Source organism: Podarcis vaucheri, assembly GCF_965113315.1.
Source record: "Podarcis vaucheri genome assembly, chromosome: 1".
NCBI lineage: Eukaryota > Metazoa > Chordata > Lepidosauria > Squamata > Lacertidae > Podarcis > Podarcis vaucheri.
In genome coordinates this window covers 110,592,447-110,610,334 of record NC_138759.1, presented here as the reverse complement: position 1 = coordinate 110,610,334, position 17,888 = coordinate 110,592,447, and the positions used below count along the sequence as shown (strand labels likewise).

Below are 17,888 nucleotides of genomic sequence, written 5' to 3'. Positions count from 1 at the left end.
AAAGAGGCAAAGTCTGCTGATGTTTTTCTGAATCTAGTGTCTTGTTTATGTTACAAATATATATGTATTTCAGCTGCAAAATGTTTTGCACTTTAGTACTGGGCAGCTTGCTGCTCAATGTTCCTGTTAAATAAAAATAAAATAAAAAATAGGCCATTGGTGACTTTCTGTTCTCTCTCTTTTAAACTGTTTTTGACTGCAATCCCAATCCCATTTAACAGGTAATAAACACCCATTTAAACTCACTGGGACTTATTTCTGAGTAGACACCTATAGGACTGCACTTGTTGGTTTTTTGACTTAAGTCATGCAAGGGGAATCTGGCTGTGCTGCTGTTTGCTGAATCTACTACTCCCATCGGCCCTATAAAGCATAGCCAGTGGCATGGCATGATGGGAGTTGTAGTTCAGAAACAGCTGGCGGTCAGAGGTTCCCCACACCTGCTCTAAAAGTAAAAGGATGTATTCTCAGAAGGAAAAAGAGTATGGATTTATACATTAGGAAGCCTAGGGCACGGGTGAGCGGCATTCTTGGGGAAATTGTATATTTATAATATCTTGGATAAAAGAGAAAGTATTGTTAAACAGGTTCTTAATATTACCATAAAGAAGCAAAGTGAAAGTATCTTAGCACTTGTATGTATGTGGATTATATTCACTGTGTGCTGCATCTACACTAGCTGTTTAATTTGGAGTGGGCATCATTCATTCCATTAAAAAAAAAAGTTCAGATTTTTATAGAGAATTCAGATTACATTGTCTCTTCTGGTATTTTTCATGTTGCTTTCTTGTCTTTCTGGGATAGGATTTTTGTCTTAAAGCACAATTATATTGTGAACCTACCCAGTGTAGATTTGCAAAGAATTATTGGGGCTTTTAAGGCCACTGTCACTTTAATTAGTAGTATAATTGTCGTGTCATTAGTTCCTACACCAAAAAGGACCCCGATTTGCATAAGATATGCATACGGTAAAAAAGGTAAAGGTAAAAGACTCCTGGCAGTTAAGTCCAGTCGTGAACTACTCTGGGGTTGCGGCGCTCATCTCACTTTACAGGCCGAGGGAGCCGGCACTTGTCCGTAGACAGTTTTTCTGAGTCATGTGGCCAGCATGACTAAGCCGCTTCTGGCGCAACGGAACACCGAAACCAGAGCAGCGCACGGAAATGCTGTTTTTTACCTTCCCGCCGGAGTGGTACCTATTTATCTACTTGTACTTTTTTTGGCGTGCTTTCAAACTGCTAGGTTGGCAGGAGCTGGGACTGAGCAACAGGAGCTCACTCCGTTGCGTGGATTCGAACCACCGACCTTCTGATCGGCAAGCCCAAGAGGCTCAGTGGTTTAGACCACAGCGCCACCCGCGTCCTATGTATATGGTAATGTACATTAATAGATGCAACTGCACGTTGCAATTTAAATAGAATTACATTGCCATGGGGGGGGGGGGATACTTTGGCCACCTCATGAGAAGAGAAGACTCCCTGGAAAAGACCCTGATGTTGGGAAAGATGAAGGGCACAAGGAGAAGGGGACGAGATGGCTGGACAGTGTTCTCGAAGCTACCAGCATGAGTTTAACCAAACAGCGGGAGGCCGTGGAAGACAGGAGTACCTGGCATGCTCTGGTCCATGGAGTCACGAAGAGTCGGACACGACTAAACGACTAAACCAACAACAAGAGGGGAAAACACCAAGTGGCTTGGATGCCTGCTCAGTCTGCTGGCAGGGTGCTGCTCCAGGCTCCTCTATATTTTTATGCTTCCTTTTCTTTCTTTTTCAACAAAAATAACAAACAACAAACAACCACAAACAAAGAAAATTATACACAACAACAATATCAAATCCATCAAATGGGATTCTCCTGTGACTTCCCTCCCCTTGTTCCTTAAATTCCCTTTTCAACTGCATGTCATTTCTACTCCAAATTGGGTTTCCCCCCCTCAAATTTCCTATATTCTGAAATTACACGTGTTCTTAAAATCCTGTTTAAATGTATTAACCTGTTTACAATACTTTTGCAAATACATAATAAACATTTACCATGCTTTTAAAAAATTTCTTATCATCTTGGTTCCTTATCTTTAAACCAGACTTGTCCAGAGCAACCCACGGACAGAGGACACCTTCAGATAGAGGGGAGAACAGGACTGTCCTCTGCAAAGGAGGACGGCCAATCTTAATTCCATCCATTCGTTGCTACTAACTTAAGTCCTTTTTATGCAATTGGCTTTCCTTTGGATTCGGGCCTACCTCTGTAATGCAAGGCAGAGCTGCTATTTTTAAAATATATTTTAAAGAGGCAAGACAACTGGGGGGGGGGGGAGGCTGGTTCACCAACAGGCCTGTGAGAAGCCTCCCTGCCAAAAAAACAAACAAACTCAGAGAACCTACCTGTTTTGCTCAGTATGGTGGTGAAGGAAAGGAGGTCGTCTTCTCTTCCAAGGCCTTCCTGTGAGCAGATGTTGGATAAAATTGCTCCTCAGTTGCAGGAGGTAAGGGAAAATGGCAATCTTGCACCGAGGTAGACTTCTAGTTAACACGTGCGCAGTTTGGGTGGAAATTTTACACGTGGACTCAAGTCTCTGCTACTTTTAAGACTCTTAAAATGCTTGCAGATCCAAGAGCATGGCAAGTTGTCGTTGCTGTTGGATTTGCTTGCAACTGCTCTGTTTTGCATTACGGTGGTCCCTGGTTCAAATCTCGTCTCAGCCAGAGATATCTCTTTAATTAGCTAGATTCTCTTCCCCAGCCACAATACTGTGAAAATAACATTGGCCTACCATGTTGTACACGGGCACAGTGAACTCTCTGTACTCTTTAAGACCAGGGGTCAGCAACCTTTCTCAGCCGTGGGCCAGTCCAGCATCTCTCAGACTATGTGGTGGGCTGGACTATATTTTGTCGGGGGGGGGGAGAACGAATTCCTATGCCCCACAAATAACCCAGAGATGCATTTTAAATAAAAGGACAAATTCTACTTGTGTAAAACCACCAGGCAGGCCCCACAAATAACCCAGAGATGCATTTTAAATAAAAGGACACATTCTACTCATGTAAAAACACAGATTCCCGAACTGTCCGCGGGCCAGATTGAGAAGGCAATTGGGCCGCATCCGGCCCATGGGCCTTAGGTTGCTTACCCCTGCTTAAGACCCTTGCTTGCATACCTTCCTTGGGACTAAAATAAATCCTGCTACTGGCTTGTGTTTAAAGCCTTACCAAGAAGCAGTGTAAAACCCTCATGCATAACCGATAACCTGTGGGAAGCCTGAAGGCAGGAATTAAGATCCATTTGGTGACGTGCTTTGCAGAGTTCCTGTAGGGATTACTAAGCTAACATTTATGAAGTACTTTTGAACGCCTGAAATGAGTTATATAAATCCTACATAGATAATGAACCAGCTCCTTCCTTGTGCAAGGATTTATTTCTAAACGAGGGGATATAATTTGCCTAACTTTGGCATTTAGCTGGGTAATGGAATGAGTTTTAATTCAATTGATCAATTTAGTTTGCAATTCTTATCTAGAAGCAAGACCCACTGAATTCAACGGGACTTCATTTAGTGTAGACACTATTAGGGTTGGAACTGTAAATCGGCAGGTATTTTCATGTTAATCAACAAAAGTCCCAATATTTCCCTCCGTAACTTTATCATTTATAATAATTAAATCTCTTTACTCCCCTATACCCGCAGGTATCAGGGCAGTTCACAATGTATGAGCAGTTGTTCACAACATATGTATGCACATGTCACAGTATGATGCCATTTTAAATGGGGACCGTGTATCTTGTGTAAGAGTAGTTTTGTTTGTTTTTTAAATGCTGCTTATTAAAATAATAGAAAGTAATTTAGAATTTACTTTTCAATTGAATAGAAATTTAAGCAAAATAGTAAAAAAATAAAAAAATAAATAGTAATTTTAACACCACCCCCAAAAAAGCCTGTATAATTAGAAATGTATTTTCAATCAAAATTACTGATTTTTAATTGAGGAATCAATTAAACATTTAGCGTTATGGCAATCATTCTGTCAGTGCCATAATTTCTGCTTGCCAGATGGAATAGAACATCTCTCCCCCTCCCCACACCCTGTTCTGGAGGGGTTCTCTCAACTACTCTGAGCCATTTGGGCGTGGGGGGGGGACTTTATGTGTCTTTATGTGACTTTCCACTACTGGGACTCATTAATTGAATCTGCCCCCAAGGGTAGGACTCAAATGCAGTCAGACTCAGAGAAGACTGACTGACATTAATAAGAGCCTATTTGTTTCAACAGGTGTACTCTTGAGTAGGAAGTGTTTATTTGCTGCCCGTTATTGAGGCAACACCTTAGGCAGGAAATCTGAAACTGTATATGCACGTAATTTCAATTTGGCCTTTCCTTTTTATGGCGTAAGTGAAATGAAATGTGTAACACCGGAACAGACTTTTGTCCACGTGTGTTGGTTGCAAAAGCACCCTTTCGGAAGGTGCTTGCAGCTGCGCCAAGTGGCCACTGGAGCCCGCTGTAGTGCTTACCAAGTGCTGTGCAGACTCTCTGCTCATCCGCTCTCTCCAACCATATCCAGCAAGGAGAGAGGAACCTGGGAACACTAGAGGGATATTTCAAAGAAATCAGTAGGCTTCAGTACTGGTTCCTGATCCTGCTGTGGTGGTAACATGTACCTCTTTCTACCCCCTGTAGGGAATAGCCTGTCATTGAAATTCTACTCAATATTGATCCAGAGTTGATTCCGATGTATAGTTAGCAGAGTAAAAACATAAACACGTTGCAGGACTCCCAAAAAATAGACCAGAGGGAATTGTATTTCATCCAGCAGAGCTTTACTGCTGCGGAAGGCAAATGAGCATAATGGTCACAAATCCAATACACTCAGAATTGGCACTGTCCATAAGAAATCCATTTGTAGCAGACTTAAACTTACAATAACTTATAATTAAGTCTAAACCTTAACACTAAGCATACTATGTACAGAACACCACACCAGAAGGAAAAGAGAGAGAAAAGACAAAGTGAATTGCAGGCTCCTTCTGGCCTCTTATTATAGCATGACCTTGACAGAAGAGATAAGAGAACCAGTTTAAGCCTGCTGTACTCAGCTTCTCTGAAGGAATAACCCAAAGATCATGAACCTCCTGGTTGCTTGTTTCTTTCACACAGAGAAGCTTCCAGAACCCTCTTGAATTAAGTAGAATAGGAAAAAGCTCTACACATCGGATCGATACGTTTTGTACCAAGAAATGCAAACTGACATAGCCAGAGCTCAGTGGTATCTCTAGGCAGGCCTGGGAATGTTTCTTGTCCAAAAAAAAACCCTAGATAGCTGCTACCAGTCAGTGTGGCCAATTCTCAGCTAGGTGTACCAGTGATCTAACTCAGCATAAGGCAACTTCCTGTGCTTCCTAACCATGATGCTACAAAATTCATACAGCTCTACTCCATCTCTGCTAGCGGGGGGATGGCGGCAGTTCCCTTACCCCAAGTTATTTGAAGGGTTTGTTTATGTTGGCTCTAGACTTCCTTTCATTCCAAAACATTCCGACTTAACAATGGAAACTTCTAACCAATGAAATGAACACAAACCACAATATGTTAAATTCCCCCAAGGATCTAGGCTCCACACTTTTAACTATTGTTTACCACCATCCGGTTCTTCTAAGACTCAGGCTTTCCATACTGAACTTGTAAATCTACAGAAACCGCTAGTCCATCCAGCTCTGGTGTGAGGAACCTTTGGTCCCCCAGATGTGGCTGAACTACAACTCCCACAATCCCGGGCCAAGGCTCATGCTTTCTGGGGCAGATGAGAGATAGTTCAACAACATCTGGAGACACACCAGTTCCTCATCCCCGGCCTGTTCTTTGGGGCAGTGACTCCTTAGGAACCTGGGCAGAGACCTTTCTTTCTTACAGAGACATCAGAAATTACACATATATGTGTAAAGCATGTTCTCACCATGTAAGAAAGGGAGAAAAGAAAATAAATCATTGTAAGGCTTTCACCCAACTAAAGAAATCTTTGTCAATTAATTGTATACATTTTATTCAATCCATCAGTTGATTAAATCTGTAGAAATTTTCAAAAGAGAAAAGAATAGTTCTAAAGAAAAAACAAAACGTTTTTAGATTATGCGTCTTTGTCAGAGCAGCGACCTTCTTACAAGAGTCATTCACCAGTCACTCTCACCCCAATGACTTTTTTAAGATAGCATTTTGCCAGGCACTATTTTTTATACGTACTTGTATTGCCAATAATTCCCTATTTAATCCAGGCATCTTTGTAATCAACTAATTCTTTTACAATAGATTAGTCTCAGCCACAATCACAATTCTATACCCACTTACCTGGGAGTAAATCTCATTGGACTCCATAGGACTTCTGTGTAGACATGTGTAAGTTAATGCTTTAAACACTGCAGCCTTAATTTTTTTTAACCCTCATTTGGTTTAGTGAGTTTTCTTCAATGGACGTGCAATATATTGGTATTAATGCTTCCATCCAGCAGCACACAGGCCATTGCTGGTTTTTTGAAGCAATCGCTCCTCACCTAGAAAAGAGGATGAAGAAGCAGAAAGCCAAGACAATGGAGGTGAGCATGCTTTTTATTGACCACATGAGCAAATCACACCACAGCTAAGTTTCCCCCCCCCCCATCACTAACTTTTTTCCCTTGGCAAGGCTGTGGTTCCTTTGATTGCCACAGGGAGGCAGAAATTCAACAAGCTGAACTTTATCCGTGTATTTCTGCACTGGCCTGAAATTCTACCTGTTGAATCTCTGCCGTGCAGCTCTTAAAGGCATAGGAGGTTCTTCAGCAGAAAAGAAAAGAAAAAGTGATGAGCCCCGTTGTTCTCACGTCATACAATTCATTGAAGGCTTTCTGCCAAGATCTCCCCAAATACAGAAGCTGTCATGGAAGAAAATTGTCTGGGCCATTCATTGTTCAAATATAAAGTGTATCCTTTAGACCAGCTTCTATCTCCAGCATCTGCTGGAGAAGATCTTGTGTTTGCTGACTGTTAGTGGGCTTGGTGGCCAGGTGTAAGGTAGCTCTTTCCTCCTGCTGCTATTTCACATGAAAAGTGCAACAAGGAGAAAATGGTTCCGGTGAAAAGGCACTTGGCTCATACCCAACCTCACAAAGCTCTCCCAGTTTCTTAGCTCTGGTGTCCTTTCAGCGAAAGCTGCAAGCTGGGTGTGACAATCTTGCTAACATTTGAATGCTCTGATCCACTTCCAATCTGAGGTCATCAGCTGAGAATGTTATTAAATGCTGTTTGGCAGACCTAACCAGAAAAGGTTGGGGCTTAAGTTTCTGTGTTCAGTACGTTGAAGGGAAGTCTAGAAATCTAGAAAGGAGGGGGACACAGTCTTTGATACACAAACAACATCAGTGTTATTAACTAAGGTACCAACAGCGGAATCCTACTTAGCATGTTCCTTCACCCTCCACTTCCCATGCCCGCCTGCCCCGGGCACCAGCAAACCACGCTACGCCACTGCTTTTGGGGGTTGACAGGAGTTACAGTTCAGCAACATTTGGAAAACAGAATATGAGAGGACCGGACATGTTCAAATAACTTTCCTGCAAAAGTATTGGAACGAACGCTCAGTAAATGGGCTGTCTGCAAGAGCCCTATCTTCATCCTTAAAGAGTCACTCCCAACAGCTGCCTTCTTCCTTTTCATAAGGAAAACTTTGTGCCAGCAAATCAAGAAGAACCCCTGGTTAATAGCTTGTCTGGAAGAGGCAAATTGTTTCTGTTTCCTTTGAAAAAACACAGTGCTAATCAAAGAGCTGTTTGGGGTCTTTGATGAGGACATAGGAGGCTGCCTAATGGCAGGTCATATTATTTCTCCATCCAGTCCAGTACTGTCTGCTCAGGCTGACAGTGGCTCTCCTGGGGTCTTGGGCAGAAGTTTTTCACCTTGTGTGATTACCTGCTATCTTTTAATTGGAGGTGCTGGAAAGCATGGACCCTCCTAAAGAGCTGCAGTAACTTCCCTAAGGTATAAATCAGTCTCGTGTGTGTGTGTGTGTGTGTGTGTGTGTGTACACACATAACCCCCCAACTATATTTACATATGTAGATCCACAGATTCTCCACTTCTTCCTTAATTTGTTGCTGTATTATGAGTGCACCATCTTGCTTTTGAAAACGTTTCCTACTTCAAGTATTGCCAAAACGCACTGTAAATACCTCTCAGGGTGAAACAGCACATCTCCAATCTGCTGTTGAGTCACAGGACCCACAGACTCTTCATGTAAGCATCGTTAAGTTATGGTTTACATGAACGGCACTGATACAGCCAAAGGCCCGCTGCAGCCACCCACAGTTCACTTCAGGGCTGAGAACGCCCTCAAAAATCTGTTTCCTATTTTATGGAAAAACCTCTGAAATTTGGCATGGATTTTGAAAGCACATAAAGAAAACTGTCTGAGGCTTGGCCTCTGCTTGAGAAAGCTGACGCTGCTTTTGCAAACTGCTCTCAGAGATCCAGCGACCGGCATCCAGAAGAGGGAAGGAGAACTAAAAAATCTTCCTTAAGAGAACAAGCGGGAGAATGAAGGTCTGTAAAAAATAATAAAGTGATACATAAATAGGTCTGGATTTTGAAGGGCTTTAAAAACTTTGTTCTGTTGCTCGGCTGTGAGAAAATATCAGAGGCAGAAGGCACGCTCTCAACAGGAAAAAGAAACTGAAAAAACATATGGCTCGAGACATACTTGAAGGAGACTTCAGCTGTTGGCATACAATATGCTGCTGAAATCCTATAGTTTTGCTTTGGGAGGAGGGGAATGGACTATAACAAAAGTCTTGAGAACTGTCATTTAGGGAAGACTTGAATTGTAACTGATTTCTATTCTACAGATCCAGCTGAAAATCTTAGTGGGAGTGATCTCATGTCTTTTCCTGTCTTTGTTCATTATGTGTGCTGTATTAATTCCTCCGAAAGGTAAGAGTTTTCATTCCTGGAAAATACAAAATCCTATGTCCATAAACGTGTCTGCAGGCAGAATTATTTTCGGCAGGACTTAACATGCATGTAACTTTGAGTAAGTTTGCACCCTAGCTTTTCTTTCTTTCTTTTTAAGCTACAGCTAACTAGTTTAACAATAGGGAAAAAATCCATTTGCTGTCTTCTTGCCAGCACTACTGTGGGTTACCTAAGGTATAGGGATTTGGGGCTGCCATTATCTATACCCTGGAAAAATACAGATGCCTGCATGTGTCGATGCAAGGAATCTTTTCAAGTGAAAAGTCTAGTTGCATTGCCATTGGTGCGCATCACTAGTAATACATTTTGACAAGGCTACAAACAGTGTTTGGAACGGCCATCTACCTGTTAGCATGCATTTCCGAACTCATGACATTTATGGCTTGTTTTCCTCCTATCCGTTGCTTTGGATCAGCTTACTGATAATCCTGGGTACATAGAGTGTGCAAGCACTTGAGTCTGATAGGGTTTCCTTATGGGATCTGGCATCTTCCTGTATGTACACGTGAAGTCAGGCCTATCCAACAGTCACTCAGAGATTCAACATTAGTCATGCTCAGCTTATACCCACCGAAATGAATGCTCCTAAGTCAACTGATCTTAACTAATGAGTGACAGATACTACCCCATGACTGTCGTAACAGAAAGCCTCTCAAAAATAGAAAAGAAAAAGCTCAGCCTACTCATTTTTTTTAAAAAAGAGAAGAATCAATGTTTCCTTTCTTTCATCAGGATAAAATAATGGGAATGTGTATCAGTTATTTTTGTTGCTGTGCATATTGTGCGGGGAGGGGAGTCCATCCTCCGTTAGTTCTATGTTTATATAAAACAGAAAATATCCTCTATTAATTCTGTGTGTGGTAGAAAACCAATTATTCAGCAAACCTTAAATGCTACCTTCAACAGCTTTACCAAAAGGTCCCTTAAGCTACTATGGCTGACAGAAGAGCTGAGAGATACTTAGCCTGAACTTTTGACAGGAAAAGCATATGAAAAACAGGGCAGATATTAATGAATTTTATTGCTGATGGGAGGCTAACATTTTACAGCATATAAAACGTTCATAGCTAGTAATCTTGACAGCCATTTATTTCTACTAGCAGTAGATAGCTTTTGGCACTTGGGTGCATATTTTTAGGGCTCAACTTATGTCAGTGATTGTGAGTTGTTTCAAACTGCTTTTAATATTAGATTTTAACATAACTAGCCCTGAGACCTTAGGATGACAGGGAGGTGAGGTAATTAATAATGATAATATGATTAATATTTTATCTCTGTAATCAACTGGGACTTAATTAGACTGGCCTTCATCTGTGCTTAGCCCCAGTAACCTTGTATTCAGAACAGATAACACAAGAGACAAGACTGCCTTGAACACATACAAAATGGCTTTTCCTTCACAATGAAGAACTATTCCTGCATAATATATCTAAGGACTGGGAAGAAGAGATTCCAGGACAAGTTCCAGCTTAAGCTTAGGGGCAACTTCTGTCTTCAGACAGCTTCTGTCCTTAGGCCCTTTTTCTCAGCCAAGTGGACCCTTTGCCTCAGGCCTCAAAGCTGGACCATTGTGAAGTCAAAGTCAAAGCTTATTTGTTGTCGCGACCATCCTGGTCAATTCAAGCGACCATTGTGAACATTTCTGGTGCTGACTTCCCTCAGCAAACAGAATGTTCATGAACATTCCATGATACCACAACAGTTCATCCAGTGTGTAGGCAGGTACTAGAGCAGGAATGGGGAATCTCAGGCCCCCGGGGTGGGGGCTGAATGTGGGCCTCCAAACCTCTTCACCAGGCACTTCATCAGACCACTCCCCTCACCAGGCACCTCAAGTGCTTTTGTCTGGCTGGAACGTGTCGTTGAACTGTGATAATGTTTCTTTCTTGCCAGGATGAGCAAAAGAGAGAAGTGTCTGTAGAAATCTCTGACTGCTGTGAGGAACACCTGTTGCTTCACCTGCTCTACCCTCTCTTCCCACTTCACCGCTAGCAGGTGGTTCTCAGAAGGTTGACCATAAGGGAGTGTGGTCTTCAGGTTGAAAAAGATTCCTCACCCCTGTATGCAATGATCCGCTACAGCCACCACCGTGTCCTTCAGTACATTGCAATATAGATTATATCGCAAATATGTTGTCAGTCCTGAAGAAAAATATGAGCCCTGCAAGAGTCAGATGAAGACCATGTAGCCCTCCAGATGTTGATAGTCTCCAGCTGCCATCAGCCCCAGCCAGAATGAGCAATGGTGAAGACAGATGGGAGTTTTAGCTCAACAACATCTGGAGGGTCACAGGCTCCCCAGCCCTGAGCTACATAAATAGGTGACAAATGTCCTGTGAATAGACCTTATAACTACGAATCATGTAAGTTCCTAATACTGTGGAGTAACTTTTAGGTATTCTGGTAGAATTGCTGACAGTAGCATTTAAGATCCCCACTGCCCTCGCACTCAAACAGCATTGTCAAATATCCTTTATACCAGAAATACTATTAATAGCAGGTGTTTTATGTTTATTCTATGCTCGCAATAGACATTTTTTAAAGTTTTTTTCCCCTGGAATGTGTGCAGCGAGTCATAAGATTCCTTTCACTTTATGCTGATTAAAATGACACCCTTGTGTTTTAATGAACCGTAGTGTAAGCTTTTTATTCTTGGCTGTTTTGAAGCTCTCAATTAGATAGAAACTGCCATCTGATGGGAGATGAGCTTCTTCTTCCTTCATGAACATATATTTTGAAAGATTATTGCTAACTCAGTATTTGCTATGATAGTGATTATTTGTGTGCCTAGACTGGCCTTTGGGTTTATTTATCTTGACAGCTTTCTTCTGCATTCGCGCTGGCGAGGAACAGTGTCAACAGTAGAAGTGACATGTGTGTTCTAGAGTAACTAATAGTTACATAGAAGAAGAAGAAAAACAAGCATTATCTTTCCTTTTCCTTTTTAAATATTGATCTGTTAAAGTAAACGTGGTGAAATGTTTCATCAGGAGTCTGAATATATGTCCCTAAGTGAGGGAGTTATGGAGGAGCGAGCAGTGGCGTAGCATGGGGGGTGCAGGGGGGCCCGGCCGCACCGGGAGCAACATCTGGGGGTTAGGGTTAGGGGGCGCAAATCCACGGGTTAGGGGGCGCAAATCCACGGGTTAGGGGGCGCAGATTACTTGCCTTGCCCCGGGTGCTGACAACCCACGCTACGCCACTGGGAGCGAGTATCACCAGATACAATGACCAGATATGTTTCTCCTCTGAGCACCTACTGAAATGGTGGTCATCTCAAATCTCCTTATTTACTACTGCAGCGTCACGAAGTTTTTGAAAATAGATTTGAACACATAGCTACAGAAAACAAGATATTTGTTTCTGAGAAATTGCTTGCTCAGAAACAACTTAAGGCTTGTGGTAGGTATTGTTCTCACTAGGCCAGGTTAAAAACAGGCACATTTTGCAAAGATGTGCTAGCTTTTTGTTTAGCTGACTTAGAGGACAGACTGAGCTCAGCCGTTCTGCTAGCAGAAGCCAGTGCAAAGACTCCTGCTAATGCAACAATGCTTTCCCCAGGACCCGCCCAAGACATTTTGGCAACTGAGGCGAACGACAAAATGCCCCCTGCCCAACAGGGAACAAGGGGTGAGTGAAGTATACATCAGGAACAAGCAAAGAATAAAGATCTACATCAACAGCAAGCTGGGGGAGGAATCAAATCAATCTTACCCAATGGTTGAAGTAGGAATCAAAGGCCTTTGTGAAGGGGGAGGGAGCGAAGATGCCTGATCTGAATCATTCTGGGTGGGTGCAGAGCCTAGCAGACCCCCTTTCCTCCTTAAGGTGGGAGGAGGCTAGCAGCGCCTCTCGTTCTCCAAGAGGCTGCTATAGAGACGGCACGGGGGGGGGGAGCTGCCAAGGGGCAGCAGATTCAGCCTCCAGTTAGTGTATTGCAGCCATTACTGGCACTGCTCCAGCGGGCAATACATTCCTTGCAGGCTAGACCTGCTGCCCCTGTAGATCCTGCCACCCAAGGCAGTCGCCTCACCTTCCCTCATGGGTGGGCCAGCCCTGCATTCCTTCCGCTGCTCCCCTTACTTACCCCCCCCATACCTCCCAGCCCCAGATCTGCTCTGGACGGTCAGGGGAACCCCCAGAACAACACCCAGGGGGTAGGAGAGGGAAGATCGTTCTGTTGGGCAAACAGAAATGCTTGCGCTGATGGAACGATCTCCTTGGCACTAACCAGAATTCCAGGGATTACTCTCTGATGAATCAATTTAAAACACACACAAACACGCAAGTTTGTAAAATCTGTGGGTAAATCAAAGACAGAAATGCAACAGGAAACAATTGCAAAGTTAGCATTTGCAGGAAACACTGGTATGAGGTTTGTACAACTGTGTTTTTCAGCTGTTCTCTTTCTAATCCTTCATAAGTATGTTACAGTAAATGTGCTCCACATAGGGAAACCAAGATGGAATGGCATGTTGATTCTTTGATCTGAGCCAACAGAGCTTAATGACAATATATTATGATGTATGCCTAAAATTGGTGAATTTCTGCAGTCTGAATTTTATTCCAAAATATTTTTTGTGAATTTCATTCACTCATTTCATTCATTCACTCATTTCATTTGATTTCATTTCATTCCCCCCCCCTCCTCTTTTGGGATGTCCCCTTCACTGCCAGCAGTTTCATTTGGGTGGTTGTTCAGTGTCAGCATTTACTGGCATACGCCTGAAATTTTTGGACATTCACAAAATTAGTCTTGGATTGTTAAAGTCTGATTGTTAAAGTCTGATTGTTAAAGTTTTGGCCATTCACATGGACGTGTTTTAAATATAAATACAGTTTGAGAGATACAGCTAGGGCTGATATAAGTCTGGAATTTCCCAGATATAGCAAGGATTCATCCATCAAAAATGATGTCCTGGCAGAATTTTCAAAAAGGGGGGGGGGATGTCTGAGAAAACGCATGCATATGGCAGCCTATATAGGAGTGCTGATTTAGGGGTGATTTTCAAAAAACAACAACAGAGGGAACCTACTTCTTTTTTAGATTTTCCAAAGAAACACAACAACTTTGCCCCACCCCCCCAAGAAAAAAGCTCAACAACTTTGCCCCCCCCCAAAAAGGCTCAAAATCTTTTGAGTCCGGATTTTCACTTTTTGAAGTATGGCAACCCTAAATACACTGAAGAACACAGGAAAGGGACCAGTGATTCTAAAACCTAGAAGAGAGATCGTTATTGAACATTGCCCACCCTTGTTTGATATGAATGGAAAATGTTGTTTCATTGTTAATTCATTACATGGACTAGTTCAGCTGTGCTGTCTGGGGCTCATGGGCACCAGATTGGAGGAGGCTGGAGTGGACCTGCTTAGCTCATGATATAACAAGTGGAATTGACATGTGGGTGTTCCCAGTTATCAGTCAAAATGAAAACTGGCATTCTTCAGAGACATAGAAAACCAGATTCCTTCTGGTCTGAGGAAGACATCTTTTGTGTGAAATGAAGGGTTACTGCAGTTCATCCAGCCTGGTACTTTTCAGCGTGGTTATAGGCGGAAGGGTATGTGTCATATCATCCTACCAGGTCTACAACCTCCCAAACCCTCAGATTAGTGTCCAATTCAAAGGAATAAAATTCTAGAAACCATTTGTGCCTCTTGGCCGTGTTGTTATTAAATATCTCATTCCTGTTCTGTTTTTAAAGTTCGAAACAAAGGAAGCAATCCTAGACCTTTAACATTAAAAGAATATCTGGATGGAGACTTCAGTTACAAAACAATTTCTCCTTACTGGATTTCGGGTAAGGGACGGCATGATTTGTGGTTCAATGAGTATGTGGTGCTGAAACATCATTTTGGATTATTTTTTTAAAAAAACATACAAACTACAAAGCTTGTGTCCATTGATGCTTTTGTTTTTGTTTTATGTTTTTTATGGGGGTGTTTTTAAATATTTTAAGCTGCCCTGAGAAATGTAAATGGATTGGAAGTATGGGGTATGTGGTTTCTAAAACGAAAAAGTAAGTGTGGCTAAAATGTTCAAGGAATGGGAAAAGGTGAGGTGTATGGGGTTTCATTCTGCCATGTAAGTGCCTTGGTATTAACTAGTGATTGCAGATTGAGATCAATAGGATTTGCAGAAAATAGGATGGCAGAAAAAGGGCAGGAAAGAAGGGGGTGGCAGAAAGCATGAAAGAAAAGAGCAGGGCAGAGGGAGAGAGACAGAAAGAGAAAGAGAGGGAGGGAGGGAGGTGGCAGAAAGAGAGAGTTTCTGCTGTTTCTGTAAAGCAAGCATAATATAGAACCCAGCAGTATAAATTGTGCATCATCTAATCTCTGCCCCTATCTCAGGCTGCGTAGTGCCAGTGTGGTGTAGTGGTTAAGAGCGGTAGATTCGTAATCTGGGGAACCGGGTTCGATTCCCCGCTCCTCCACATGCAGCTGTGGGGTGACCTTGGGCTAGTCACACTTCTCTGAAGTCTCTCAGCCCCACTCACCCCACAGAGTGTTTGTTGTGGGGGAGGAAGGGAAAGGAGAATGTTAGCCGCTTTGAGACTCCTTAGGGTAGTGATAAAACGGGATATCAAATCCAAACTCTTCTTCTTCTTCTTCTTCTTCTTCTTCTTCTTCTTCATACATTAAAAACACATGACTTCCCCAAAGAATCCTGGGAAATGTAGTTTACCCCCCACATAACTGCAGTCCCCTGCATGCTTAACAAACTACAGTTCCCAGGATTTGAGCTACCTGAGATGGCTCCATCTCCCCCCCCGCCTCCACAACCTGAATTATAGCATCAAAGTATTGTTATTTTAGATCCATTTCCAACGTCATTTGCTGTAACAGATGCTGTAGTGAGATGACATTTGTAAACAAGCTTATTGTAATCATTCAGGCTATGTTTTTCCTCCTCCCTCCTAAGGAAATGAATATCTCCATCAGTTCCAAGAAGATGATATAATTCTTTACAATGTTGAATATGGGCAGTCACACACACTCCTGTCTAACAGCGTACTTGTACGTATTACTGTAATTTTTAAAATTGATCAAAAGGCCATGCTTTGGTTTCTAATTCATATCTTTAAATCTTTTAGAAAAAAGTCAATGCCACAAACTATATCCTGTCAGCTGACCAGAATTTCATGCTGTTGGAAAGCAACTACTCTAAGGTAAAATGTTTTTCAGCTGAGATTTGTGGGCGGAATCCAGTGCATTTGTTATGTTTGTGTAACTCCCCGTTTTTAGTGCACATTGGTCACGTTGTTAGTGAATGATAGAACTACCCCCCTCCACCCATGTGGTCCCCATGTCCTCCCCAAATCTGCTCCATAGGTTTCAGGGAAATTCGCGCTGGCCACGCGAAATGCGAAAAAACTTTGCCCATGGGTTGCCTGAGTCTCATGGTGGGTCTCAGGGATGTGCGCTGTAGATGTCAACACACTCTACTTGGCTGAACAACCTGTGTAATTATTGTCCCTTATACTTTCTGGAAGCTAACCCGCTATCACCACCAGGAAACATTTCCAGCAACTTCCACAAGGTGGGCTGTGTTGTGATAACTGGTGCTAGGACAGTGCCATTGTGAAGGTTCGCAGAGCTTTCATAAAGGGAAACTGTTAAAAAAGTGTTGGGAGGAATACTGTATGTTACTATGCTTTGGCTGTAATAATAACTAATCATGTTATGTTTCTGTTGTAACTTCTTCAGCTCTGGAGGTACTCTTATACAGCATCCTATCACATTTATGATCTTGGAAACAGGTAAGACTGAAAAGGTTTTCTTTTATACTGACCCACGAGTCAATCTGTTCCGTGTTTGCTCTTGGTCTTCTATTTGGGCTCCTTTAAGGCATACTTTTTTCCTCTTAGGAGAACAGTGATGGCCGCCAACTTGGGGGGGGCTTTAAAAGACAAAATCAGGGAGGATAAGACTGTCAATGGCTACCAGACTATGCTCTGCCTCCACAGTAATAATAATAATAATAATAATAATAATAATAATAATAATAATAATAATTTATTATTTATACCCCACCCATCTGGCTGGGTTTCCCCAGCCACTCTGTGCAGCTTCCAACAAAACACTAAAATACAATAACCTATTAAACATTAAACATTAAAAGCTTCCCTAAACAGGGCTGCCTTCAGATGTCTTTTAAAAGTTTGGTAGTTATTTTTCTGTGTGACATCTGGTGGGAGGGTGTTCCACAGGGCGGGTGCCACTACCGAGAAGGCCCTCTTCCTGGTTCCCTGTAACTTGGCTTCTCGCAGCGAGGGAACCACCAGAAGGCCCTCAGCCCTGGACCTCAGTGTCCGGGCAGAACGATGGGGGTGGAGACGCTCCTTCAGATATACTGGTCAGAGATAGCAATGCTTCTGAATTCCTGTTGCTGGAATCCACCGGAAGGGAGCGTGTCTTCTTGAGCTCAGGTCCTGCTTGAGGGCAGTGGTGCCAACTTGGCCCCCAGATTGTGGGTGCCCAGCAGCACACGCGGCGTGATGTCATGACGCCACTTGCGCCATTGCGTGTGCATGCTGCTTGGCTTCCGCCTGCCACCGCCACCCACTGCCTTGCCTCCTCTGGCTCTCCGGTGTGGTGGCAACTGGGCCAGGGCCTGTGCCTCTGCTGTGGGGCCTCAGTTAGGGCTTGCTGCAGATATGCTTGGGCACCCATAATGGGAATTTTGTGGGTGCCGAGCAGCGGCGTAGCGTGGGTTGTCAGCACCCGGGGCAAGGCAAGTAATTTGCGCCCCCTAACCCCTAACCTGCCGCCGCTGCCAGCTTCTTCTTGCTGCTGCCTGGGCTGGTCTGGTGTGGTTCTCTCCCGCGCTCAGCGCTGCGCTGGGCGGCCGCTGCACTGTCCCTTCCCCAGATAGTCCCTTGCTCTCTCT

The 17,888-nt window shown here is 43.1% G+C and overlaps 1 protein-coding gene across 6 annotated transcripts in view; it reads left to right on the top strand.

Moving 5' to 3' along the window:
• The first annotated feature begins 2,349 nt into the window (after positions 1-2,349).
• LOC309518189 (prolyl endopeptidase FAP-like) overlaps positions 2,350-17,888 on the top strand; it is a 52,647-nt gene continuing 37,108 nt past the window's right edge. The window contains exons 1-8 of one of the 6 annotated variants that reach the window (XM_082198033.1): positions 2,350-2,488; positions 6,503-6,589; positions 8,873-8,957; positions 12,560-12,628; positions 14,704-14,799; positions 15,921-16,015; positions 16,093-16,167; positions 16,706-16,758. In XM_082198033.1, the coding sequence (XP_082054159.1) occupies positions 2,402-2,488; positions 6,503-6,589; positions 8,873-8,957; positions 12,560-12,628; positions 14,704-14,799; positions 15,921-16,015; positions 16,093-16,167; positions 16,706-16,758 (647 nt within the window). In that variant the 5' untranslated portion in view covers positions 2,350-2,401. Of the gene's footprint in view, positions 2,489-4,540; positions 4,653-6,450; positions 6,590-8,247; positions 8,571-8,872; positions 8,958-12,559; positions 12,629-14,703; positions 14,800-15,920; positions 16,016-16,092; positions 16,168-16,705; positions 16,759-17,888 lie in introns of those variants that run through there. The other 5 variants (XM_082198034.1, XM_082198038.1, XM_082198035.1 and 2 more) reach the window with 5 other exon arrangements.